Source organism: Nomascus leucogenys, chromosome 5 (genome assembly GCF_006542625.1).
Source record: "Nomascus leucogenys isolate Asia chromosome 5, Asia_NLE_v1, whole genome shotgun sequence".
Lineage (NCBI taxonomy): Eukaryota > Metazoa > Chordata > Mammalia > Primates > Hylobatidae > Nomascus > Nomascus leucogenys.
The window spans coordinates 12,987,089-13,014,691 of NC_044385.1; the positions used below are offsets into that span (position 1 = coordinate 12,987,089).

The 27,603-nt window shown below is 43.3% G+C and overlaps 1 protein-coding gene across 1 annotated transcript in view; it reads left to right on the forward strand.

The window, feature by feature from the left end:
* The first annotated feature begins 208 nt into the window (after positions 1–208).
* RBM34 (RNA binding motif protein 34) overlaps positions 209–27,603 on the forward strand; it is a 28,398-nt gene continuing 1,003 nt past the window's right edge. The window contains exons 1-10 of the mRNA XM_030812654.1: positions 209–312; positions 419–593; positions 833–969; positions 6,836–7,067; positions 9,198–9,257; positions 13,541–13,584; positions 22,087–22,170; positions 22,321–22,384; positions 24,154–24,193; positions 24,457–24,575. Of these exons, the coding sequence (XP_030668514.1) occupies positions 260–312; positions 419–593; positions 833–969; positions 6,836–7,067; positions 9,198–9,257; positions 13,541–13,584; positions 22,087–22,170; positions 22,321–22,384; positions 24,154–24,193; positions 24,457–24,575 (1,008 nt within the window). The 5' untranslated portion in view covers positions 209–259. The remainder of the gene's footprint in view (positions 313–418; positions 594–832; positions 970–6,835; positions 7,068–9,197; positions 9,258–13,540; positions 13,585–22,086; positions 22,171–22,320; positions 22,385–24,153; positions 24,194–24,456; positions 24,576–27,603) is intronic.

Consider the following 27,603-nt stretch of genomic DNA (forward strand, 5'->3'; position numbering starts at 1 on the left):
TAGCCTGGCTGATTCTTCACACTGCAGGCTTCAACCACTCCCAGAAGACGTCCTTCACTCCCAAAATGAGGCTTCTCTGAAACGGCGAAGATCACCAACCGACGGGGACAAACCCGCTCCCTCACCAAGCACCTCCCTTCACCGCCGCCCCGCGGCCGACTGCCTGGAGGGGAGGGGGCGTGGCTAGAGAGCGGAAGTGCCCGGAACCCGGAAGTGCGAGTTCGCGCGCAGCTGCCGTTTGGGAGTCCTCGGAGTAAGAATGGCCTTGGAAGGGATGTACAAACGGAAGAGAAAGAGAAGTGTCCAGGACGGGTGAGTGGCGCGCGGCACGAGTAGCTGGGGAGGGATGTTGTACGTTCCCTCGTGCTGGCGAAGCGGTGGTGCGTGGCGTGGCTGAGTTTCTGGCGTCCGTTTCTAGAGAGAACCCTGACGACGGCGTTCGCGGGAGTCCGCCGGCAGACTACAGGGTTGGACAGGTCGCCAGTAGCTTATTCCGCGGCAAGCACCATTCCAGAAGTGGCACCGGTCGGCTGGCGTCTCTCTTCAGTTCTCTGGAGCCCCAGATTCAACCCGTGTACGTGCCTGTGCCTAAAGTAAGTCACTGGGCTTTCTTCCCGAAAAAAGCTCGTTAGAACTAAGTTACATACAAAACAATCTTACCTACCGCGTGAAGCGTGATTTCTAAAGGGGCAGACAGGATTCATTTTAAGTAACCTTTCATGACTCTTACATACCAGTGAGAGAGAAGAGATGCTTATTTAGAAAGACTAAATTATGGCTTAGGGTCAGAATCCTAAAAGTATGGGGTCTCTAACTTCAAACTTTTAAAAAGGAAACCATCAAAAAAACGAAACGGAATGAGGAGGAAGAAAGTACATCCCAGATTGAAAGACCAGTTTTGCAAGAACCTGCAAAAAAACTGAAAGCGAAGAAGAAACACACTAACGCAGAAAAAAAGTTGGCAAACAGGTTGGTAAAATTCTCTTATTTGATGTTAAAGAAGTTAGATGGTAAAGAAATTAACATTCCTATACTTGCAATATTCGTCTTAGTTTTACCTCATTTCATATTTCTACTTTCTTTCAAACTTTTTGTTATGGAAAATCCAGTACGTATAGAAAAGTTGAAAAGGCTGAGAAACCCCATGTACTCAGCATCAGCAATTACTAATATTTGGCCAACCTTTTTGTATTTTTACCCCACTCATATACCCCCTCATTATTTGTTTTTGTTTGTTTGTTTTGAGATGGAGTCTTGATGCCACTCCCAGGCTGCAGTAGAGTGCAGTGATCTCAGCTCACTGCAACCTCCGCTTCCCAGGTTCAAGCGATTCTCCTGCCTCAGCCCCGAGTAGGTGGGACTACAGGCCTGCGTCACCACGCCCAGCTAATTTTTGTATTTTTAGTGGAGACAGGGTTTCACCATGTTGGCCAGGCAGGTCTCGAACTCCTGACCTCAAGCGATCTGCCCACCTTGGCCTCTGAAAGTGTTGGGATTACAGGTGTGAGCCACCGCGCCCAGCCACCCCCTCATTATTTGGAAGCAAAACGAAAACTTATGTTTCATCTATAAATATTTTAGCATGTATATAAAAGAATTTGGTTTGCGTTTTTTTTGTTTTTTTTTTTTTTTTGAGGCAGAGTTTTGGTCTTTGTTTCCAGACTGGAGTGCAGTGGCCTGATCTCAGCTCACTGCAACCTCCACCTCCCGGGTTCAAGTGATTTTCCTGCCTCAGGCCTCCCGAGGAGCTGGGATTACAGGTGCCACCACGCCTGGTTAATTTTTTTGTATTTTTAGTAGAGACAGAGTTTCATCATGTTGGCCAGGTTGGTCTCGAATTCCTGACCTCAGGTGATCCACCCACCTCAGCCTCCCAAAGTGCAGGGATTACAGGCATGAGCCACTGTGCCTGGCCTGGTTTGCTTTTTAAAAAAAAATTTTTTTTTTTTTTTTTTTTTTTTTTTTTTTTTTACTGTTGTCTGGTTGTTTTTTTTAATCCCAGGACAGAGAGAAGAGTTTTTTTTTTTTTTTTTTTTTTTTGAGATGGAGCCTCACTCTGTTGCCCAGGCTGGAGTGCAGTGGCGCAATCTTGACTCACTGCAACCTCCGTCTCCCGGATTCAAGTGATTCTTCTGCCTCAGCCTACTGAGCAGCTGGGACTATGGGTGCGCGCCATCAGACCCAGCTAATTTTTGTATTCTTAGTAGAGATGGGGTGTCACCATATTGACCAGTCTGGTCTCGACCTCTTGACCTTATGATCTACCTGCCTCAGCCTCCCAAGGTGCTGAGATTATATACATGAGCCACTGCACCTGGCCGAGTTTGGTGTTCTTAAATTTATTCATTTCCCTCATTAACTTTTTTTTTTTTTTTTTTTTTTTGAGACAAGGTCTGGCTCTGTCACCCAGGTTGGAGTGCAGTGGTGCGATTGTGGCTCACTGCAACCTTTGCTTCTCAGACTCAATCCAGCCGCCCACCTCAGCCTCCTGAGTCACTTAGACTATAGGCATGCACCACCATGCCCAACTAATTTTTGTATGTTTTGTAGAGACGGGATTTTGCCATGTCGCCCAGGCTGGTCGCAAACTCTTGGACTCAAGTGATCCAGTCAGCATTTTTTTTTTTTTTTTAAATAAAAAAATAGAAACAGGGTCTTGCTATGTTGCCCAGGGTAGTCCTGAACTCCTGGGCTCAAACCATCCTCCTGCCTCCGTCTCCCAAAGTGCTAGGATTACAGGCATGACCCACCATGCCCGGCCAGCCTAACGTTGTTTAACAGTGTATTTGAATCAAGATGCAAATAGTGATCCCATCACATGTACCTAGCTAACAGTCTTCATTCCTCTCTTCTTTGCCACTCTCCTCAAGCCCTTTATTTCCTTTTCCCTTTTCTCCTTTCAACTGAAGACCTTTGTACCAGTTCTGGAGCTGTTAATCACTAACAGTTGGGAACTGCTACTTTTTGTCCTCCTATTTAAACTTAATGCGTCTGTACACAGGCTTATTTCTTCCCCTCTTTCTTAGAGAAAGGTGTCTTGCCTCTTGTCCAAGATGAACTCAACCACCTGTGTGCTGTGTGTACCACATATGTTCTGCCTTTTTAGGGATTGTGCTGTCAGATCCATCCACGTTCCCCTCTTTCCCTTATCCCTCTTTTTTTTTTTTTTTTTTTTTTTTTTGTTTTGAGATGGAGTTTCGCTGTTGTCGCCCAGGCTGGAGAGCAACAGTGCAATTTTGGCTCACTGCACCCTCTGCCTCTGGGTTCAAGCGATTCTCCTGCCTCAGACTCCTGAGTAGCTGGGATTACAAGCGCCCACCACGACGCCCAGCTAATTTTTTTTTTTTTTTTGAGACAGAGTCGGGCTCTGTCCCCCAGGCTGGAGTGTAGTGGCACCATCTCAGCTCACTGCAAGCTCTGCCTCCCGGGATCATGCGATTCTCCTGCCTCAGCCTCCTGAGTAGCTGGGACTACAGGCGCCTGCCACCATGCCCTGCTAATTTTTGTGTATTTTTAGTAGAGACAGGGTTTCACCATGTTGGCCAGGATGGTCTCAAACTTCTGACCTCGTGATCCGCCCACTTCGGCCTCCCAAAGTGCTAGGATTACAGGCTTAAGCCACCGCGCCCGGCCGACCAGCTAATTTTTGTATTTTGTTGGTAGAGATGGGGTTTCACCATGTTGGCCAGGCTGGCCTCGAACTCCTGACCTCAGGTGAGCCACCTGCCTTGGCCTCCCAAAGTGCTGGGATTACAGGCGTGAGCCACCGTGCCCGGTCCTTATCCCTCTTTCTGCTATATAGACATGCTCAAGATTCTAATCTTTAAAAAGGTCATTCCCCCTAACCGCCAAAAAAAAAAAAGCCACGTAATTGCATGTCTCTGTTTGCTACCATTCCCACAGTCCTTCCCTTCAGTCTAGCTTTTAGGAAAAGTAGTCTGTTCTTGTACTTTCTCCCTTTTCTTGATCTGTTCACCCTTCCGTGCATTTGCATTCTGGTCGTGGTGGGTTTTATTCTCCGTCCTGACTGTGCCACTGAAGCAGTGCTCACTGAGGCCACCCTGACCTCTCTGACATATGTAATGGGCAGTGCAGCTTTTGTCTTATGAGTCCTCTGTTAACCTTTCACGTGGCTGCTTTTCTTGTTGAAGCTATTGGATTCTCTGAGAGAAATCTCTTCTGATTGTCCTCTTGCCAATTCTTCTTGGTGTTACTGTGGTATCTTTTCCTCTGACTACTCTTTAAATGTGCATTTCCCTCAGGGGTCTCATTCTTGGTCATGTCCTTGTGACCCTTTGTCACCCTTTGTTGGGGGCAGTATCTCTTGTGTCCAGCGTGATCTCTCTCCTGATCTCCAGATGTGTATGTTTGTTTGCCTCCTGGCATTTGCACTTCTTTATTCCATATGTACCTCCAGGTAAGAATGCTCCACTGGGAGCTCATCATTCTCATCAGACCTGTTCCTTGGCATGAGCGCTACCACTAGCCTTCTAGTTGCCTAAGTTAGTGGCCCTAGAGTCGTCCTGTCTTCTTTCCTCTCCTTGCTTAGCTAATCAGTTGCCAAGTCCTGATGATGCTGTTTTTTAATTATCTCTTTACTCTGCCTTTTCGTCTTCACCTCTTTCCCTGCTCTGGTGAGTCTGGTCAGTCTTCTCAGATACACACTGTTGTAACCATCTCCTTACTGGTCTCCCTTCTCCAACCTTATCCCCTTTCTAATTATCTTCCACTCTTCTGCTCAAATGATATTTTTTAGATGCTCTCAAAGTCTTCAGTGTCTCCTCATCTTCAGTAGGATAAAATCTAAGCACTTTCGTGTAACATTGAAGGTCTCTCCTGACCTGGTTCCCACCCTACTGTACTGTCTCGTTTCCTTTCACTCCTGCTGGGTACTTTATATACTGTAGTGGGCAAAACACTAGACATGGACCCTGTCCTCAGGGAGGAGTAATAACAGTCAGCTTTTATTGGACTGTGTGCCAGACACTGATTTCCTCCTCTGAGAAGCCTTTCTCGTTTATGTTTGCATACCATGTATTGTAGCTGTTACCATGTTACTGTGAACTTGGTCTGTCTCTTCACTACACTGTTGGAGGCCTTTGATTGTTTCTTTATCTTTGTATCCTCAGAGCCTAGAACTGAGTAGGAACCTGGTAAATATTTGCTGATGAGTGAGTCATTTTTATGATTCTTACTAGCTCTTCTCTTCCCTCACTCCTTAATATCCTTTAGTTCTCCTTTCAGATTGATGCTCAGACCTTGCTTATCCCTATCCAGCAATACTTTATATTGTATTTACCGTTTCTCAATTTACTTTTGGTAAGAGTCCTTTAAATATTACAGAAGTATTAGAAGTAGGGAATCTGGTTTTTCCTATCGGCCATATTGCTTGTACAGACTAAGTACTCTGCTGCTGTATTAACCTTTTTAGACTCTCAGGGAGTGTGATAGTGCCCCTAAAGATCTAGAGTAGAAAATGAAATTAGGCATTGATAGAGTGTAAACTAAATCTCCAAGAGCTTTAAGTGAATCAGCTTTTGTTTAGATGAACTTGCTGCTGCTGTTGCCTGGCAGATTTAACATGTTCAAAAATTGAGCTTCACTTATTCTTGCCAGGTGCAGTGGTTCACGCCTGTAACCCTAGCACTTTGGGAGGCTGAGGTGGGCGAATGGCTTGAGCTCAGGAGTTCAAGACCAGCCTGGGCAACATAGCAAAACCCTGTCTCTACAAAAACATATAAAAGGAGACTGGGCGCGGTGGCTCATGCCTGTAATCACAACACTTTGGGAGGCCAAGGCAGGTGGATCAAGAGGTCAGGAGTTGGAGACCAGCCTGGCCAACACAGTGAAACCCCGTCTCTACTGGGCATGGTGGCAGGCGCCTGTAATCCCAGCTACTTGGGAGGCTGGGGCAAGAGAATCGTTGTGAACCAGGGAGGCAGAGGTTGCAGTGAGCCGAGATTGCGCCACTATACTCCGGTCTGGCAGACAGAGCTAGACTCTGTCTCAAAAAAAAAAAAAAAAAAAAAAAAAAAAAATATATATATATATATATATATATATATACACACACACACATATATGTATATATATACACACACACACATATATGTATATATATACACACACACGTGTGTCTATATACACACATGTATATGTGTGTATATACACACATATGTATATGTGTGTATATACACACATGTATATATGTATGTATAAAAGGCTAGGCACGGTGGCTCACACCTTTAGTTTCAGCACTTTGGGAGGCCGAGGTGGGCAGATAACTTGACGTCAGGAGTTCAAGACCAGACTGGCCAACATGGTGAAACGCCATCTCTACTAAAAATATAAAAATTAGCCTGGCGTGATGGCAGCCACCTGTAATCCCAGCTACTTGGGAGGCTGAGGCAGGAGAATCGCTTGAACTCAAGAGGCAGAAGCTGCAGTGAGCTGAAATTGCATTATTGCACTCCAGCCTGGGTGAGGTGGGAGGATTGCCTGAGCCTGGGAGGTTGAGGCTGCAGTGAGCTGTGATAACGCTGCTACCCTCCAGCCTGGGTGACAGGGCAAGACCCTGTCTCAAAAAAAAAATAAAAATTAGCTTAACTTTTTCTAACTCTTGAGTTAAATCATTTTTTTCCTAAAGATACTAGTCAGTTTCTAGATAGCGCTGCTCTAAAAATTTTGATACATTTGTGAGTGATAAATCTAGGAAAATTCAGAAGACATTGGGAAATACTTCTAGTCGGGAGGGTAGGGCTGTGCTTTGTCAAATACTAGACCTAACTGGCATGACTCTTACTGCTTATTTTGTTTTATTTTTTGCCTTAAAAAGGGAAAGCGCTCTAGCAAGTGCTGATTTAGAGGAAGAAATTCACCAGAAACAAGGGCAGAAAAGGAAAAATTCTCAACCTGGTGTTAAAGTAGCAGATAGAAAAATACTTGATGATATAGATGACACAGTTGTCAGTCAAAGAAAGAAAATTCAAATCAACCAAGAAGAAGAGAGATTAAAGAATGAGAGAACTGTGTTTGTTGGGAATTTGCCTGTTACATTTAATAAGAAGGTGAGTTTGTATATAGTAAAAGTTCAGAGAAGTTAATAACTTTGTTCTTCCTGTGTTGAATAAGCATTCACTAATAAGTCATGGATGTAACTTCATTGTAAATTATTACATAAATCATCCTAATATAAATGGATTCCAATATCCACCCCCTCCTTTTCATTCCTGTAGTCCCTGCCAATTCAGGCTTTTGCAGATTATATTTGAATATTGCAGTGACCTCCTGCCTGGTTTCTTTCTTTTAGCCTTATCTCCTGTTATATGTCACTAGAAAGTAAGCTCCATGTTTAAAGATGTTTTACTTTTTTCTTTTCTTTTTCAAGACAGGTTCTCACTCTCACCTAGGCTGGAGGGTAGTGGCATGATCATTGCTCACTGCAGCCTCAAACTCCTGGACTCAAGTGATCTTACTGCCTCTGCCTCCTGAGTAGCTGGGACTACAGGCACACACCACCATGTCTGGCTAATTTTTGTGGTTTTTTTTGTGGAGACAGGGTCTCGCTATGTTGCCCAGGCTGGTCTCAAATTCCTGGGCTCAAGCGATCTGCCCTCCTTAGCCTTCCAAGGTGCTGGGACTTCAGGCATGAGCCACTGGGCCTGATCCTCTTTTTTCATCATTCTGTCTCTCTTCTTTTTTTTTTTTTTGAGACAGAGTCTCACCCTGTTGCCCAGTCTGGAGTGCAGTGGCGCGATCTCCACTCACTGCAAGCTCCGCCTCCCAGGTTCATGCCATTCTCCTGCCTTAGCCTCCCGAGTAGCTGGGACTACAAGTGCCTGCCACCACGCCCAGCTAATTTTTTGTATTTTTAGTAGAGACGGGGTTTCACTGTGCTAGCCAGGATGGTCTCGATTTCCTGACCTTGTGATCCGTCCGCCTCGGCCTCCCAAAGTACTGGGATTACAGGCATGAGCCACCGCACCCGGCCTCGTTCTGTCTCTTGACACCTGAAATGGTGCCTTGTGCATAGTAAATATGTGTTGTTTAAAGAATGAAGATGTCCTGAGTTTCTTCCGTTGTATGAGGATCATTGAAGCAAAACCTGCCCTTTGCTTCTGCATGTTCATGTGAGAGTAACTGTTGCAATCCTTAGCTTGGCATCCTGCTCATATTTTGAAGGACAATTTAAACTCTACTTGATTAAAAACAGTAGAAAAGCCTTTTTGAGGCCAGGCGTGGTGGCCCACGCTTGTAATCCCAGCACTCTGGAAGGCCAAGGCGGGCGGATCCCCTGAGGTCAGGAGTTCGAGACCAGCTTGGCCAACATGGTGAAACCCCTTCTCTACTAAAAGTCCCAAAAATTAGCTGGGTGTGGTGACACATGCCTGTAATCCCAGCTACTTTGGAGGCTGAGGCAGAGAATTGCTTGAACCCAGGAGGGGGAGGTTGCAGAAGCCAAGATGGTGCCACTGCACTCCAGCCTGGGTGACAGTGAGTGAGACTCTATCTCAAAAAAAAAAAAAAGTTTATTCCTGGTTTAAACCAATGTGAAAACATGAGAGAATCTATGGAAGTTACAAGTCTATCCTTAATTTACATGTGATAAAGGTTATAAAAGATTGAAAGAAAAGCATACATCCAATGGATATTAATAGGAGCTTGAATTGTGTGTTTTGTTTTGTTTTTTTTTGAGACAGAGTCTCACAAGTTTCAGTAAAATTTTTTTGTTCATCCAACTGAATAGTCACCTACTTTCCTGAAATGATGTTAAAAACTGGCAGTAGGCCAGGTGCGGTGGCTCGTGCCTGTAATCCCAGCACTTCAAGAGGCTGAGGCGATTGGATCACCTGAAGTCAGGAGTTCCAGACCAAACTGGCCAACATGACGAAACCCCGTCTCTACTAAAAATACAAAAATTAGCTGAGCATGGTGGCGGGCGCCTGTAATCCCAGCTACGTGGGAGGCTGAGGTATGAGAATCACTTGAAGCCGCAGGGGCAGAGGTTGTAGTGAGCTGAGATCATACCACTGCACTCCAGCCTGGGCGAAAGTGCAAGACTCTGTCTCAAAAAAAAAAAAACAAAAACAAACCTGGCAGTAAAGGATTATCAGACAATTTTTCTTAATTCCTTTTCGTAGCACTTATTTGATGTTCTGAAGGTGAGCTAATGTGTATGTATTTTTTTTTAATTTTAGAAGCTGAAGTCATTTTTTAAAGAGTATGGACAAATAGAATCTGTACGATTTCGTTCTCTGGTATGTTTCATTCCCCCATAAAATTACATAATATGAAAATTTATTGCATTTAAATCAGATTAACTTCTTGCTGTTAGTGAGATGGTGGAGCACTTTAACCTTTTGAATCAATAGGTTCAAATTTAACCCAAGAAAAGAGTTGCTCTTATTATCTACTGCTGACTCTTGGACTTTTTAAATAATGTAGTGAGTTTACTTAATAAAATGATACTCTTGCTATGAAAGCCTGCAATGTACTTTGGAGGGTGGATGGGTGACTTATTTACTGTGTCAACAGAATAGGCTGAAAAGTTAATACTGATTATCATTGCTAGAATCCTAGGCATTCTCTTCCTGTGTCCCATCATACGTATTAGTGTGGGAGGTGGGTATGATTGCTGCAAACAGTCTTTGTTCTCTGAGCACAGACAGATAAAGTATTTAAGTCAATTTAATATTAAAACTTTATAGAAGTGAGTTGGATTTTACCAGCTTAGCACTCTGGACCAGTTATAGCATCATTCTTTGGAGCAGGAAATAAGTATCATTTATATTTGGTTTTGCCATACATGATTTTTTTTTCTTTAACTGCATAGGCATAGTTAGTTGACGTACCATAGTGTACATTTTTGGACACTATTACATAATTAATGTATATTAGAATATAGGAAATGTTTATTCTATTTTTTTTTTTTTGAGACAGAGTCTTGCTGTGTCTCACCCAGGCTGGAGTGTAGTGGTGTGTTCTCGGCTCACTGCACCCTTCGCCTCCTGGGTTCAAGCAATTCTCATGCCTCGGCCTCCCAAGTAGCTGGGATTACAGGTGTGTGCTACCACGCCCGGCTAATTTTTGTATTTTTAGTCGAGACAGGGTTTCACCATGTTATCCAGGCCGGTCTCAAACTCCTGACTTCAGGTGATTCACCTGCCTCAGCCTCCCAAAGTGCTGGGATTCCAGGCGTGAGCCACTGCGCTTACCCTCTTTCATGTTTCTAATTGCTCTTTCTCATGTGATTCTCTAGAATAGAGTTTCTCAACCTCCATACAGTTGACATTTTGGGCTGGATAATTCTTTGTTGTTGGAGGCTGCCCTTTGTATTATAGGATGTTTAGTAACATCCATGGTCTTTACCCACTAGATGCTGGTAGCGCCCCCTGCACCTCAGTTTAACAATGGAAAATATCTTCAGGAATTGCCAAATGTTAGAGGAGGCACAACTGCCCACTTCTATAGAAGTAGACATTACCCAAAGCTTTGACAGTGCCCATAATTTCTGTCAGGGTATTTATTTCTCACTCTTATCACATATCTTTTGTCTGCCCTTCTGAGTTCCATTTCCCCGTATTAGACCTTTGGCTGACGCATTAGTGTAGGTGTCTTGCCAGACTCTGATTTCAGTATATCTGCTTACTTCCATCCATTCTCACCCCAACTCTATGCTGCCTGCTGATTTTTCTGTGGTATTTAGTGGCACCCAGGCTGCAGGTTTTGTGGTTGCCTTGGACTGTTCATTGGCTCACCCATGCTAGTGTTTGCCATTCCTGCCCATTTTTCAACTGTGATTTCTTCCTAATATGAGTCATTCCTTTCTTTTTTCCTTATCCTACCTAAATTCTCATTACCTCCTGTCAGAATAGTTGCAGAGGCCTATTGTAGTTCCTACCTTCAGTCTTCCTCTAATTTGTCCAACAAAACACTGTCAACTCAGTCTTACTGAAGCTCTTCTTCCTGGAACCCTTACCTCTTTCCCTGCCTTGCATTAATGAAACGCCCTTCCCCCCTGCCTCCCCAGCCGCCACACACACACCCCTCACTGGGCCTGCTATTGCCTTCTCCCCTTTGGGGAGCCTGCCTTGATTCTCCCCAGTCTCGAGGCTACCAGTGTGTCCCTGCTATGCATTTGACAGCACCCATCCCTCATTACAGTACTTAGTACACTCTACTGAAATTGTTGTTTGCCTCCTCCACCAGACTGTAAGCTATGATTACAAAACTGTGCCTTACTTCTTCTTGGGTTACCAGCACCTTCTTCTTGTTTACATTGTGTTAATTATTCTGTCAGTGAAATACATCCTTAATTCTTAGCCTCACAGTTCTCCAGTATGGCCCCGCCCGTCCTGTGTTCCTCTACACATGGGTTTTCTCACCTTTGTCCCTTTGCCAGTCCATTTGTTTAGCCTGGAATCCTTCCTTAAGGTACCATTTTTGCCTATGAAAGTATTTTTCAGTATGCGGCTAAAATGTCCCTTCTTCAAAGCTTTTCTGATACTTTATGTCATTAAATATTTTTTCCTCTGCATTATTCCTGTACTTTATTGCCTTATGTTGTACTTATTTATTGATCTCTTTAATGACAGGATGTAGGCCGGGTGCAGTGGCTGATGCCTGTAACCCAGCACTTTGGGAGGTCAAGGAGGATCACTTGAGTTCAGAAGTTGGAGACCAGCCTGGCCAACATGGCAAAACCCCGTTTCTACTAAAAATACAAAAACTAGTTGGGCATGGTGGTGGGGGCCCGTAATCCCAGCTACTTGGGAGGCTGAGGTGGGAGAATCACTTGAACCTGAGAGGCAGAGTTTGCAGTGAGCCGAGATTGTGCCACTGCACTCCAGCCTGGGCGACAAAGCGAGATTCTGTCTCAAAAACAAACAAAATAATACAAAACCAAACAAATAACGGGATGTAGATCCTGTACAGAAGGCACCCAATAAATGTGTTTCGATGATGTCATTCACATGTTGATTATTCATTTAGACATTTCTATGTCTTGTACTGTTTTTTTTGAGGTTTGAGAGTTTGACTATGTTAGCAATTTTAGCAAGATAAACTGCACACAGAAGAAATAGTTAAAATTTCATAGTTTTACTATGTAAACTATCAGGTTACTGAGAAAGAAAATAGGTTTTCCAGAAAATATTTATAATAACTGCCCTACATGGCATTTATGTTCTAGATTGTCAACTTGCAGGGTTGGTATCTTTTCACCTTGATCTTCTCAGTACCTGGCTGCATTTGGCATGTTGTCGACAGCTGTAGTTGTTGACATGTATTTCTGCTTCTTCCATAAAGTTTTCCCTACCTACCCTATCCACTCTTAAAGGAGGCTATATATGACTGAAAATAAAGTGAACCTGAATATAAAGGGGATTCCCATACCTGCATAATGGACACCATGCATTTTTTTGCCTATTAGAATATATAAACTCTTAGAGATACAGGTGATATAATATGTCTTTTTATATTATTCATCAGTTTAGTTAGACATATTTAAAAATTGTATTAGAATACATGATAAAATGTTAATTCATAAACATTTCTTTTTCCTTAACATTTTTCCTTTTTTTTTTTTTTTTTTTTGTTGAGACGGAGTCTCGCTCTGTCGCCCAGGCTGGAGTGCAGTGGTGTGATCTCTGCTCACTGCAAGCTCCACCTCCCAGGTTCACGCCGTTCTCCTGCCTCAGCCTCCCGAGTAGCTGGGACTACAGGCGCCCACCACCACGTCCAGCTAATTTTTTTGTATTTCTAGTAGAGACGGGGTTTCACCGTGTTAGCCAGGATGGTATCGACCTCCTGACCTCGTGATCCGCCTGCCTCGGCCTCCCAAAGTGCTGGGATTACAGGCGTGAGCCATCGCGCCCGGCCTTTTCCTTACATTTTTCATGTGTCTTTCATCGTTGGTGTCTCTTCCTGGCGTCCTCCCTGTAGGAGTGAACTGATGCAATTTGAGAGCCCAGTATCTTAACTTCTGTCTGGGTTTTTGAGTCCCTGCCTGTTAAATCTGAGCATGATGGTTTCATTGGAAAAACTTATCCTAAGCCACGAGCTTCATTTCATATAGCATTAGGATGACTGGCCGGGCACGGTGGCTCGTTAGTAATCCCAGCACTTTGGGAGGCTGAGGTGGGTGTATCATGAGGTCAGGAGATCGAGACCATCCTGGCTAACCTGGTGAAACCCCATCTCTACTAAAAATGCAAAAAATTAGCCAGGCTTGGTGGCGGGTGCCTTTAGTCCCAGCTACTCAGGAGGCTGAGGCAGGAGAATGTTGTGAACCCGGGAGGCGGAGCTTGCAGTGAGCTGAGATCATGCCACTGCACTCCAGCCTGGGTGACAGTGTGAGACTCCGTCTCAAAAAAACAGAAGAAAAAAAAAAAAATTAGGACAATTATTTCTGATTTGTTCATTTCCCTAGAATGTTTTTTATCACAGTATACTGGAGTTAGATATTTAGACTTCACTTAAAATATTAACTTGAGGTAATATTTCAAATACTGTCTTTAATACTTTTTTTTTCTCTTAAAAGATTCCAGCAGAGGGAACTCTATCCAAAAAGTTGGCAGCAATAAAGTAAGTCTATAATCAGAGGAAGGGAGTCACCTTAAACTTCCTTTTTGGCTAAAAAGTGAGACCATTTCTTAAAAATTGCATAGATTTTATTAATATATTTGGATAATAGAGCATGATTGACTCTTTGCTTCTGTATTTGAGAGGCTTTAAATTTGTCACGTTTTTCTTTAAGCCATAATATAAATTATAGAGTCATAGAAAATATTACTGGAAAATGAGCCATGAGAAATTTTAAGAATGTTGTTAGTGTTTGGAAGAGAGTGTAAAGCTTCATGCCTAAATTTTCTCGTACAGATTACAAATGCCATATTTCCTGTGTTTTTCCAGAGAGAATTCATGTTTGCTTGTGCTGGTCACCTGGGTATACTGCCAGCCTGTGACCACTTGGCGTTCTCTGTTTGAGGGTTTTGGACCACACTGGTGGTGGCGTGTTTCCGGTGCTCAGGGGATTTTTTTGTTTCTCACTCAGTGTCAAGAATGAAACCTGCAAGTCTCCTTGTTCGCCCTTCCATATGGAAGGCTTATTTTTCATTTGCTTTCAGTTTTATGCCTATTTCCTATTAGTCTCATATCTTGGGTGTTTTTCTGTCTTAATGGTACCTGAAATGGTGAAGTTTATAAGCAGATATTTCTTTATATTAGATAAAATACAATAATGTACTTTAGAAACATTTCTGGGAATCCTGTTCTGTCAAACTTTTGTATGACAACAGTCCCTTTGGACATCTTGGTGACTTCATTTCAATATTCAGTCTCCATTTGGAGTTATTTGGCCGACCAGGTCTTCACCAGTTTTTCCTCGTAACCATCACAGTGCCAGGTGTATAGTTAAGACTTGGTAAATATATAGATTCCCACAGTGTTTGCTGAGGTAACCAAAGATGCAGATCCTCCTAGATACCAGGCATTGTTCGGTGCTGTGGAGACTAGAAACCTTAGTAAGATACAAACCTTCTTTTTGAGTCATACTTTTATTTCTGTATGAGGTTGAAACCCAGGAACCTAAATTTGAACAGAAACAGAGGTTCTGACAGGTGTATGTACAAGTACTACTGAGGAGTTTAGTGGGATATGTTAGAAAATTGGAATTTTCACACCATACCATCAGCTTCTCCTCCAGCCCCATCTCATTGTTTTTTTGTTTCTTTGTTTTGTTTTGTGTTTTTAACATACAAGCTCTTGCTCTGTTACCCAGGCTGGAGTGCAGTGGCAAGATCTTGGCTTACTGTAGCCTTAAACTTTTGGGCTCGAGTGATGCTCCCATCTCAGTGTCCCCAGTACCTGGGACTACAGGTGTGCACACCACCCTGGCTAATTTATTTTATTTTATTTTTTTGTAGACATAGAGTCTCACTATGTTTTCAGGCTGGTCTTGAACCCCTGGCTTCAAGCAGTCCTTCTGCCTCAGCCTTCTAAAGCAGTGGGATTACGAGCATGAGCCACTGCCTTTTTGTTGTTGTTTTTAATTTAAAATTTAATGATGGCTGAGTGTGGTGGCTCACACCTGTAATCCCAGCACTTTGGGAGGCCGAGGTGGGCGGATCACTTGAGGCCAGGAGTTTGAGACCAGCCTGGCCAACATGGCAAAACATTGTCCCTACTAAAAATAGAAAAATTAGCGGGGTGTGGTGGCGCATGCCTGTAGTCCCAGCTACTCGGGAGGCTGAGGCAAGAGAATTGCTTGAACCCAGGAGACGAAGGTTGCAGTAAGCCCAGATTGCGCCATTGCGCTCCAGCCTGGGAGACAGAGCGAGACTCTGTCTCAAAAAAAAAAAAAAAAAATGTTAAGGAAAAAGAAATGTTTATAAATTAACATTTTATCGTGTCTCAAAATAAATAAATGAAAAAAATTTAATTATACACCTTTTCTCTAGTCAGCCAATTCCCTACCCTAGGCAAGTGTTTTTCGTTTCTTATGTAAGCTTCTAGAGACATCTTAGCATTTAAAAACCGATGCGCATAGATGTTCTTCTTCCCACATAAAACATTTTAACTCACTGGTATTCAACATATGCACTACTCCACACCTTCCCTTTTTCTACTTAGTACAACTTGGAGATCTGTTTATATTGGTGTGAAAGTGATTATTTGTATAGCATTTTTAAAAAATGCCCTTTTTCTTAGAGTATTCTGTAGGTGTGCTTTAATTTATTTTATCAAATCTCCCACTGATGGACATAAAGTTTTTTCCCAGTCTCATGGCCATTACAAATAATGCTAGAGGCCAGGTGCAGTGGCTCACGCCTGTAATCTCAGTACCGTTAGAGGCCAAGGCGGGCAGATCACTTGGGCCCAGGACCTCCCTGGGCAAAATGGCAAAACCCCATCTCTACAAAAAATTAGCTGGGCATGATGCCGTGCACTGTAGTCCCAGCTGCTTGGGAATCAGACGAGGGAACACCTGAGCTCAGGAAGTGGAGCTGTGATTGCGCCACTGGCACTCCAGCCTGGGTGACAGAGTGAGACCCTGTCTTCAAAAAAAAAAAAACAAAAAAAAACCTGCTGTAATATTTTAGCTGGTCATGGAGGCACATGTTTGTAGTCCCAGCTACTTGGGAAGCTGACGTGGGATGATCACTTGAGCCCAGGAGCTTGAGGCTGCAGTGAACTGTAATCACACCACTGCACTGTAGCCTGAGCGACAAGCAAGACCAGCTCTCTCAAAACAAAACGAATAATGTTGGAGTAAATGAGTAACCTTGTACTTAGGTAATTTTGTACATAAGCTAAACTTATCTGCAGGATAAACTTCTAGCAGTGGCATTGCTCAGTCAGAAGGGTATTTGCATTCATAATTTTGACTGCTGTCTCGTACGTAGAGATTGCAACCTATTTATGTTCCCACATCTTTACCAACAGTAAAGTTTTTTACTTTACAAAAACAGTATGTTTGCCAGGGAAGATGGCTCGTGCCTGTAATCCCAGCACTTTGGGATGCTGAGGTGGGTGGATTGCATGAACCTAGGAGTTCAAGACCAGCCTGGGCAACATGGCGAGACCCCATCTCTACAAAGAAATACAAAAATTAGCTGGGCAAGGTGGTGCACGCCTGTAGTCCAGCTACTCTGGGGGCCGAGGTGGGAGGATCACTTGAGCCCAGAGAGTGGAGGCTGCAGTGAACCATGATTGCACCACTACTCTCCAGCCTGGATGACAGAGTGAGACCCTATCTCAAAAAAAAAAAAAAAAAGTATGTTTTTGAGCTTTGTGATTGTTGGAAACCTGAGTGTGGTATTTCTAATTTGAATTTCTTTTATGAGTGAGCATCTTGTCATGTAATTTAAGAGTCATTTGTGCTTTCTTTTATTTGAATTATTAGTCTTATTGATCTGTGGGATGTTCATGGAATCAGCCTTCTGTGACATGAATTATGAATATTTTTTCTCTATTTGTCATTTGTTATTTATTTATTTATTTATTTAGTTTATTTTTTGAGATGGAGTTTTGCTCTTGTTGCCCAGGCTGGAGTGCAATGGCGCGATCTCAGCTCACCGTAATTTCCGCCTCCCTGGTTCAAGTGATTTTCCTGCCTCAGCCTCCCGAGTAGTTGGGATTACAGGCATGTGCCACTACACCTGGCTAATTTTGTATTTTTAGTAGAGACGGGGTTTCCCAATGTTGGTCAGGCTGGTCTCGAACTCACAACGTCAGGTGATCTGCCCCCCCTTGGCCTCCCAAAGTGCTGGGATTACAGGCATGAGCCACTGCGCTGGGCCTTATTTTATTTTTAAGAGATAGAGTCTTGCTTTGTTCTCCAGCAGAAGTGCAGTGACTCAATCATAGTCCACTATAGCCTGAAATTCCTAGGCTCAAGTAATCATTCTGCCTCAGCCTCCCGAGTAGCTGGGACTACAGGTGTACACCACCACACCCTAGTTTGTTGGCTTTTTGACTTGGCTTATGGGAAATTTTGCCATGTAAAACTTTTTTCCTTTTTCTTATAGCCAAAATGTTTAAAAACTTTTTTTTTTTTTTTTTTTTTTTTAGTTTATTAAGGCTACTTCCAGTAAACTGCATATATTTGACATGTACAATTTTACGATTTTAACATATGTAGGCAATCTTGAAACCACCGCCATAGTCCAGATACCGAACACTTTATCACCTCGAGTTTCTTCCTAATCCTCTGCAATATGTCCCTCCACCTCTGTCCTCCGGCAGCCATTCACTTGCTTTCTGTCTCTATGTGTTAGTTTGCTTTTTCCAGAATTTTATATAAATAGAGTCACCATACAGGATGTACTCTTGTCTAACTTGCTCAGCATAATGATTTTGAGGTTTGTTTTTTTGTGGGAGAGGGTTGGTGGAGGGGAACAGTGTCTTGTGCTGTCGCTCAGGCTGGAGTCCAGCGGCACGATCATAGCTCACGGCAGCCTTATCACCTGGGCTCAAGCAGTCCTCCTGCCTCAGCCTCCTAAATACCTGGGACTACAGGTGCTCGCCACCACATCCGGCTGATTTTTAAGTTTTTAGTAGAGCCAAGGTATCACTAATGCCCAAGACTGGTCCTGAACTCCTGAGCTCAAGTAGCCCTCCTGCCTTTGCCTCCCAAAGTGTTGCAATTACAGGCTTGAGCTACCGTGCCTGAGATATGTTCTTATTATTGCAATGCATTGGGAATTAATTCGTTTTTATTGCTCAGTAGTATTCCATTGTATGACAGTACCATTTGTTTTTCCATTCACCTGTTTATTGTGTTGTGTTGTGTTGTATTTATTGTGATGTATTGTATTGTATTGTACTGTATTGTACTGTACTGTATTGTATTGTATTGTATTGTATTGTATTGTATTGTATTGTATTGTATTGTATTGTACTGTATTGTGATGGAGTCTTGCTCTGTTGCTCAGGCTGGAGTGCAGTGGCACCATCTCTGCTAACTGCAACTTCCATCTCCCGGGTTCAAGTGATTTTCATGCCTCAGCCTCCCAAGCAGCTGGGATTACAGACACATACCACCATGCCCAGCTAATTTTTTCATACTTTTAGTAGAGATGGGGCTTTGCCATGTTGGCCAGGCTGGTCTAAAATTCCTGACCTCAGGTGATCCACCCGCCTCAGACTGCCAAAGTGCTGGGATTATAGGCGTGAGCTATCACACCCAGCCCCATTCACCAGTTTATGAACATTCAGGTTATTTCAGCCTTTGGCTATTATACATAAAAATGCTAAAAAATATTTGGGTACGGATCATTTCTTTTGAGAAACTGCCTGGTTGGATTGCCAGATCTTATGGTATATTTTAGCTTTCTAAGAAGCTGCAGAATTGTTTTCCAAAGTGCTTGTACCATTTTACATTCCTACCAGCTATCATCGATGAGAATGTCAGTTGCTTCACATCCTCACCAGCACTTGGCATTGTCATTTAATTTTAGCCATTCTAAAGGTTTGTCAACCACAGTGACTAAAGATGTTAAGCATCTTATGTGCTTACTATTTTGTATCTATTCTTTGGTGAAATGTTGGTACAAAAATTTTGCCCATTTTTTAGTGACTTTTAAATTATTTTTATACAATTGTAAGGAGTTATTTATATATTCTAGATATAACACCTTTTCCTGCTATGTGTGTTTCAGATATTTTGCTCCAGTTTGTGGCTGAGTTTTTTAGAGGTGTCTCTCTTTTTTTTTTTGAGATGGATCCTTGCTCTGTCACCAGGCTGGAGTGCAGTGGTGCGATCCCAGCTCACTGCAAACTCCGCCTCCCGGGTTCAAGTGATTCTCCTGCCTCAGCCTCCCAGGTTGCTGGGATTACAAGCGTGCGCCACCACGCTTGGGTCATTTTTGTATTTTTAGTAGAGACTGGGTTTCACCATGTTGGCCAGGCTGGTTTCGAACCCCTGACCTCAGATGATCCACCCACCTCGGCCTCCCAAGGTGCTAGGGTTATAAGCATGAGCCACCGCACCCGCCCAGAGGTGTCTCTTAAAGATGGAAAGTTTTACGTTTTATTGAAGATCTCATTTAGAGAGTGCTGTAGTTGGCCAGGCACAGTGGCTCATGCCTATAATCCATTACTTTGGGAGGCCAAGGTGGGCAGATCACCTGAGGTCAGGATTTCAAGACCAGCCTGGCCAACGTGGTGAAACCCTGTCTCTACTAAAAATACAAAAATTAGTCAGGTGCGGTGGTGTGCGCCTGTAATCCCAGCTACTCGGGAGGCTGAGGCAGGAGAATCGCTTGAACCCAGGAGTTAGAGGTTGCAGTGAGCCGAGATCGTGCCATTGCACTCCAGCCTGGACTGCAAGAGCGAAACTCCGTCTCAAAATAAAAAGAGTGCTATTGCTTGTCAGTTGGCTTGGTAGTCTGGTGGGAGTGGGCGCAGCAAGGTCTCTGCTGTCTTGTTTTAGTGTTTCTGTGTCTCAGGAGTGCACCTGATCAGGGCTTTTTTCCTGGGGCAGCCAAGCTGTGCCAAATGCCTTGTACCTTTAGTGGGGATTGTGCAGAGGATGTTTCCCACCTCTCCTCCGGTAGCTGGACTCCTCCCTTTCTCTGGCTGTAGGGGTCTTCTCTGTGCCCTGGAGTGACAGAGTTTGCTATCCCTCCCCTAGCAGCTTAGCCTTCTCCTCCATCAAGAGAAGAATCCAGATGGGGCTTTGTGCCTTTCCCACACTTTGGCCATTCCCTCCTTCAGGCCTGCGGCACCCATGGCTGCGATCTCAGCCTTTCCCATGGAGTGGAGGTCAGTGGGGCAGATCCTGAGGATGGGTGCATACTCCTGCGTCAGCAGCCTCCAGGACTTCCGTTTCAGGCCCAGCCCACGCTGAGCTCTAGTGTTTTAGTGAGATCATGGCTGGAATCTTTCCTGCTTGTCTGGTGCCCAGCATTTTGCCCCTGTGCTTGGCCATCATAGAGCCAGTAGAGCCAGTGCTTCCTCTGTCTCTCGTTGGAGGGAGCAGGCCTGTCCTTAGCTTCTAGCTGCTGGCTTTCCCCAAGACTTCAGCTCTCTGATGGCTGCAACAAAAGTTATGATGCTAGAGGTTATCTGGTTTCTTCTTAACTGGTAAGAGCAGGAGTGATGCACTTTCTGGCTTTTTACATTCTAGATGGAAGCGGAACTCCAGCATTTGTTCCCGGGGGTGCACTAGGATGTGATGGATTTGGATGTTGTCAGCAGCTATGTGTTGTGTGAAAGAGCAGGGCTCTACAGTCAGCTAGACTTGGTTTCAGTCCTAGGCCAGCCACTTGTTGCCATTTCATCGCAGTCACGTACCTCTTTCAGTCTTAGCTTCCTTGTTCATAAAATCAGAAAAAAAACACCATGTTGGAGATGTGAGATTAAATGAAATACATAAAATGTCTAGCTGAGTGTCTGGTATATATTAGGCATTCAATAAATCACAGCTGGTTTAATCAATACAAAAGCATTAGTATAGTATATTATTACAGAATGCCATCAGTCATGTCAGGCACTATTTTCCAGTTCCTTCTTGATGATACTCATTTGTGTAGTAGCATTTTTGTTACTTCAGAACAGTAGGTTGATGTCTTCAGGGAAAGATCTGTGTTCATTACTAGGTCCTTTTTGCTAACTCCTCCCATCCAAATTATATCACCATTTTGGAAACCTAGTGACTTAATGAGTTTAGGCATTTAGTAGCAGCAGCTGCAGTCATTGACAAAAGGGTAAAAACCAGTCATAACATGACTCCTTGGAAAGAACAGAACACCCACCAGCAGTCGCGACAAAGGGGTCACGTCTGAGTCTGATCCATTCTTTGGATGCAGCTGCCAGTTTACAAGAAATGTAGAGGACAAAGGTTTGTGTTGAACTACCTGATGAGCTTGCAGTTGCAAAATCCAGGCTGTGGGGAATTCTGCAGGCCAAACAGTGAGATAAAGAGATACAGACAAAACTGTAAATTAAACAAGATTCAAAAGACATATCAGGTCAAAAGAATAGACAAGACCAAAGTATGATGTCTAAGAATAGACACTTGGTTGATAAAACCACAAAGATGTGCAGGGAAGTAGTTCCTATAAAAATGGGAATGGTGGTTGCTTTTGGAGGGAAGGAGGGGCTGCAACTGGAAAGGGCCACAGAGAGGCTTCTGAGCAGGCTACAAGGCACGTTGAGCTGTTGTTAATTCGCTCAGCTATACGTAGTTTGTGCACTCTTCTATATGGGTGTTTTACAGTAAAGAGGAAAACTCACGTCTTTCACAACTGTTTATGTGTGTGTTAGATACGGACTGCAGCTGTCAGTTTTTAGTTCTTGTATGGTTCTCAGGGATTCATATACACGGTCCATCTGTTTTCTCATGGTTATGACTCCTAAGAAAGTATGGGTTGTGTCTCCACCAATATCTTTGTAAGTTGTGTGTTATTTTTTGAGTTATTACTAAATATTTATTCAAAGAGATGAAATGTCCACCCAGGAATTCTTGTCATGTGTGTTGATTGAGAGTTGAAAACAAGCTGGATTTTTTCTAGTGACTTTGAGGCTAAGAAACTTTACCTTGTCTCTCTTTTCTTTCTTTCTTTTTTTTTTTTTTTGGTGTAGACGTAAAATTCATCCTGATCAGAAAAATATTAATGCCTATGTTGTGTTTAAGGAGGAGAGTGCTGCCACGCAAGCATTGAAAAGGTAATTTTATCCCTTAGGTTTGAACAGAATAATTGTCCTGTAAGTATGTATGAGTACCTTTTTTATTCTTTGGTTTCACTTTAGCATAGATGTTTTAGTAATTGAGTGCTCATTTTTAACAACCATTTTCCCTTTGTATTTAAAACATAGAAATGGGGCCCAAATTGCAGATGGATTTCGTATTAGAGTTGATCTCGCATGTGAGACCTCATCTGTAAGTAGTACTTGATTTGTTTAAAGAACGAGAGCTTTGTAGAGAGAAATCTTTCCTTCCAGGCTTTTCCTGGAAGAGGACTGGAATCAGCAATGTGAGGGAAGCACAGAAGGAAACAGCCTATGTCCTCTGTGGTTACAGAGTTGATGGCAAGAGAGGCACAAGGACCAAGGTCAACATTCCCTTCAAAAATGTAGTCCTGGCTGGGCACAGTGGCTCATGCCTGTAATCCTAACATTTTGGGAGGCCAAGGCGGGAGGATCACTTGAGCCCAGGAGTTAAGAGCAGCTTGAGCAATGTAGCAAGACCCTGCCTTTACAAAAAAAAAAATTAGTCAAATGTGTGATGCATGCCGACAGTCCCAGCTACTCAGAAGGCTGAGGTGGGAGGATCACCTGAGCCCAGGAATTTGAGGCTGCAGTGGCACGATCACAGGGCGACCCTGTTTCCTAAAAAGAAACAAAAACATAGTCCTCTTCAAATAATCATAATTAGGTCAGAAGGTACATTAGACATCATCTGGTCTAACACATTATAGACCGAGGTCTAGAAAGTTCAATTATTCATTAGACAGTTTTTAGTACATACTGTGTCAGAGATACAGTTCTAAGACATAGTCTCAACTTCCTAGGAGCTGACAGTATATATTAGGGTCGGAGTGACAGATCATGTCACTGTTGTATAAGTACTGTCATCAATGCACAGGATGATTTGTCAGCTCAGGATTGGGACATTTGACTTGGGGATATGCCAGGAAGAAGGGACAAGGCAAGTTTCCAGGGGAATGAATTTCGTAATAGTCTTGAAAGATGAGGAGATAGAACTTACCTTGTGGAGACGGGGGGGAAAAAAAGAAAGAAGAGAAGGCTTATGTAGACCAAAAGTGGTGTAAAGGCCGAGGGCCATGTCTGGGAGGAAGAACACAGTATAAATGGTGAGGACAGAAACTAATTCACTCAGGAGATGGCAAGAGCTTGATGCAATTATTAGGTGGGTGAAGTATGTAAGAGTTGCTGTTGGACAAATAGGTAGAGACCAAATCATGAAGGCCTTGTCTACCGTGCTTCACACAGAGGAGTCTGGATTTTATTCAGGGGCTATTCTAAAAATTTAAACTGAGTGACATGACCAGATTTGGACTTGACAAAGGTGCCTAGAAATGAATGAAGGACAGTTATAACAGTTCACCCACAGAAACATAGAGTGCATTTCTGTCGATATCAAAGCAACTTAGTGGAGAAATGACAACGACCTGGATGAAAGCCTTGGCTTGACTTGGGGACCCACTACAGGGTCAACAAACTATGATAGAGAGCCAAGTCTATGTACTGCTTTTTTTTTGTTAATAAAGTTTTCTTTTGACACACAGCCACATCCATTCATTTGTGTATTATCCATGGGCCGTTCTCAAGGTGTAATGGCAGAGTTGAGTAGTTGCAACAGATTCCACATGGCCTGCCAAGCCTATAATATTTGCTATCTGGCCCTTTACAGAAAAAGTTTGCATGCCCCCAATATAGCAGGCCATTCCTGATCCCTACCGTGTGTCAGTGCCAGCTGTGAACAAAAAGCCACTCCCTTCCTCTGGTACCCACACACAGTCCAGCAGGGAAGACAGAAGAAACAGAATCAAAGAACATGATGTGTGGTTAAATTAGAAGATGGGTGACCTGTCAGATATAGGGGGAAGGGGGGGATAGGGAGGATTTTCGATGACTTCCATTTTCTGGTCTAGTGAGTGATTTTTATTAACTGTCTTTTTGTTTCAGAGAGACAAGAGATCGGTTTTTGTGGGGAATCTCCCTTATAGTAAGTTTGTTTAAACCAAGTACAGTTAATGTTACTAAATAAATAACAAGGAAATAAGAACTGAGTAGTAACTTAATGTTTTGATTTAAGACTAATTTTAAAGCATGCAATGTGTTTGCCGTGGCAGCACATGTACTAAAAAGTGTGCAATATAATGGCTTATTTTCATGGGACCATGCTTAACTAGCTGTATTATTAAACATCTCCATGTTTCTGAGGAGCTCCCAACTCTTTACTTCCATTTTGGTTGAATTTGTTTTCAGAAGTTGAAGAATCTGCCGTTGAGAAGCACTTTCTGGACTGTGGAAGTATCTTGGCCGTGAGGATTGTGAGAGACAAAATGACAGGCATCGGCAAAGGGTTTGGCTACGTGCTTTTTGAGGTATGGGAGACTAATGCATTGTCACTGTCCTTCGAAGTGCCCTGGGAGGCATTGACACTGTTGCATGTCATCATTGAGACATAACTTTCACTTCCATTCTCAAATTCCATCTTAAGAAAACTGGGCTGGGTGCAGTGACTCATGCCTGTAATCCCAGCACTTTGGGAGGCTGAGACGGGTGAATCTCTTGAGCTCAGGAGTTCAAGACCAGCTTGGCCCACATGGTAAAACCTCGTCTCTACTAAAAGTACAAAAATTATCTGGGTGTGGTGGCGGGCGCCTGTAATCCCAGCTACTCAGGAGGCTGAGGCAGGAGAATCGCTTGAACGCGGGAGGTGGAGGTTGCAGTGAGCCAAGATCGTGCCACTGCACTCCAGCCTGGCCACAGAGCAAGACTCTATCTCAAGGGAAAAAAAGATACAAAAAATTAAAAAATTAGCCAGATGTGGTGGCTCATATCCGTAATCCCAGCTACTTGGGAGGCTGAGGCAGGAGAATCACTTGAACCTGGGAGGCAGAGGTTTTGTTGAGCCGAGATCACACCACTGCACTCCAGCCTGGGTGACAGAGCAAGACTCCATTTCAAAAGAAAAAAAAAAAACAAAAAAAAAACTGGCCAGTCGTGGTGGCTTATGCCTGTAATCCCAGCACTTTGGGAGGCCAAGGCGGGCAGATCATCTGAGGTCGGGCATTCAAGACCAGCCTGACCAACATGGAGAAACCGCATCTCTACTAAAAATACAAAATTAGCTGGGCATGGTGGCACATGCCTGTAATCCCAGCTACTCGGGAGGCTGAAGCAGGAGAATTGCTTGAACCTGGGTGGCAGAGGTTGCAGTGAGCCGAGATTGCTCCATTGCACTCCAGCCTAGGCAACAAGAGCAAAACTCCGTCTCAAAAAAAAAAAAAAAACGAAAACAAGAAAACTGAATTTATAACCTGCCATAATATATTGCTACAACTGCACCTATCCAAAAGATGTCCCAGTTCTTTCTTCATATTAGTTAAGTGTTTTCGATCCTGGATATTAGAAGAACTAAATCACTGAATCTTCTCCACCTTCTAGATGATAGAGTAAATAATTGACATTAAGGTATAAGAAAGTTTTATTCTTTGTACAAAATTAGTTACATTTAGTTCACTAATTTTTAACCAGTGTTTCGTGCCTGACAATATTAAGGAGTAAAAGAATATACAGGCCGGGCATGTTGACTCGTGACTGTAATCCCAGCACTTTGGAGGGCTGAGGGGAGGGGAGTGATTAATGTGAGGACTTCAAAACCAGCTTGGGCAACATAGGTAGACACCGACTCTACAAAAAAATGTATAAGTAAGGCTGGGTGCAGTGGCTCATGCCTGTAATCCCACCACTTTAGGAGGCCAAGGCAGGTGGATTGCTTGAGCCCAGGAGTTCAAGACTAGCCTGGGCAACATGGCGAAATCCCGCCTCTACAAAAAAATACAAAAATCAACTGGGCGTGGTGGTGCATGCCTGTAGTACCATTTACTTGAGGGGCTGAGGCAGGAGGATCACCTGAGCTTTGGGAGGTCGAGGCTGCAGTGAGCCACCCAACCTGGATGGCAGAGGGAGACCCTGTCTTAAAATAAGAAAGAAAAATTAAAAAATAAAAATCTAGCTGGTCATAGTGGCCAGCGCCTGTGGTCCTATCAGGAGGCTGAGGCTGGAGGATTGCTTAAGTACGGGAGGTCAAGGCTGTAGTGAGCCGTGATTGCACCACTGCACTCCAGCCGAAGTGACAGAGACCCTATCTCAAAACAAAAAATCATCTATTGTCATCCTTTGATATCCACGGTGTATTGGTTCCAGGATCCCTCTCACATAGCAAACAGTATATATGTCTGCAGATGCTCAAGTCCCTTACATAAAATGGCACATTTGCATGAATGTATATTGTTATATATAATAAATATTTTTTATTCTCATATTATTTGTTGTTTTCAAGTATTTTCTATCTGCAGTTGATTGAATCCTCTGATACTGAACTCACGGATTTGGGGAGCTGACTGTACATACTATGTGATGTCATAAATTTTTCTTCTCTCAGTAACAACCCATTACTACATTTCCTTTCAGTTTTTCCTTGTGCTGCCATTTTTATAGTTGAACTTCTCTCTGTGAACTTAAATTGTGTTTACATCCTATTTTATGTTGTTTTCTGTTATGTAAGCATGTTCCATTGAGTGATATAACAGAGTTTATACTGTCATTTCTCTCATGTTAGACCTTGGTAGAATTCTCTGTTTTTCCCTGTAATAATGAAATTGCAGTGGTTATGTGTTTTTTGTTTTTGAGACAAGAGTCTCACTCTGTTGCCCAGGCTGGAGTGCTTTGGCACGATCTCAGCTCACTGCAGCCTCCGCCTCCCAGGCTCCAGTGATCCTCCCATCTCAGCTTCCTGAGTAGCTAGGACTACAGGTGTGTACCACCACGCCTGGCTAATTTTTGTATTTTTTTGTAGAGACAGGATTTCACCATGTTTCTCAGGCGGGTCTCGAACTTCTGAGTGCAAGTTATCTATCCGCCTTGGCCTCCCAGAGTGCTTGGATTATAGGTGTGAGCCACCCCACCTGTCCTGGTTATGTTTTTTTCCCCAAAAGTTTGGATTGTAGATTACTTAAGATAGATCCCCATTAGGATATTACTAGGTTAAGATGTGTTACCATTTTGAAGATGCCTGATAAGAATTGCCTGGTAGCTTTTTTAGAAAGATAGTCACAGCATTTGTTGCCATTGTTACTGTATTGTAGTTATCTTACTGCTTCTCTGCTCCCTGTCTTCTATTACTTGATAAGTTTCTAAAGTCCTTTAACAAACATCTCATGGATATTCAAGGTTGTTAGCATTAATGGCTCTATATTAGAACAGAAGTATAACAGAATTTTGGATCTAAATGGAACCCTAGAGGGTATCTAGTCCAACATCTCAGGTACCGTAATGGAGAGTTCCCTGCCCTCTGCTCAGCTAATACAATGGGGCTTTGACAGAAAGATGGCTATACGAAGGAGG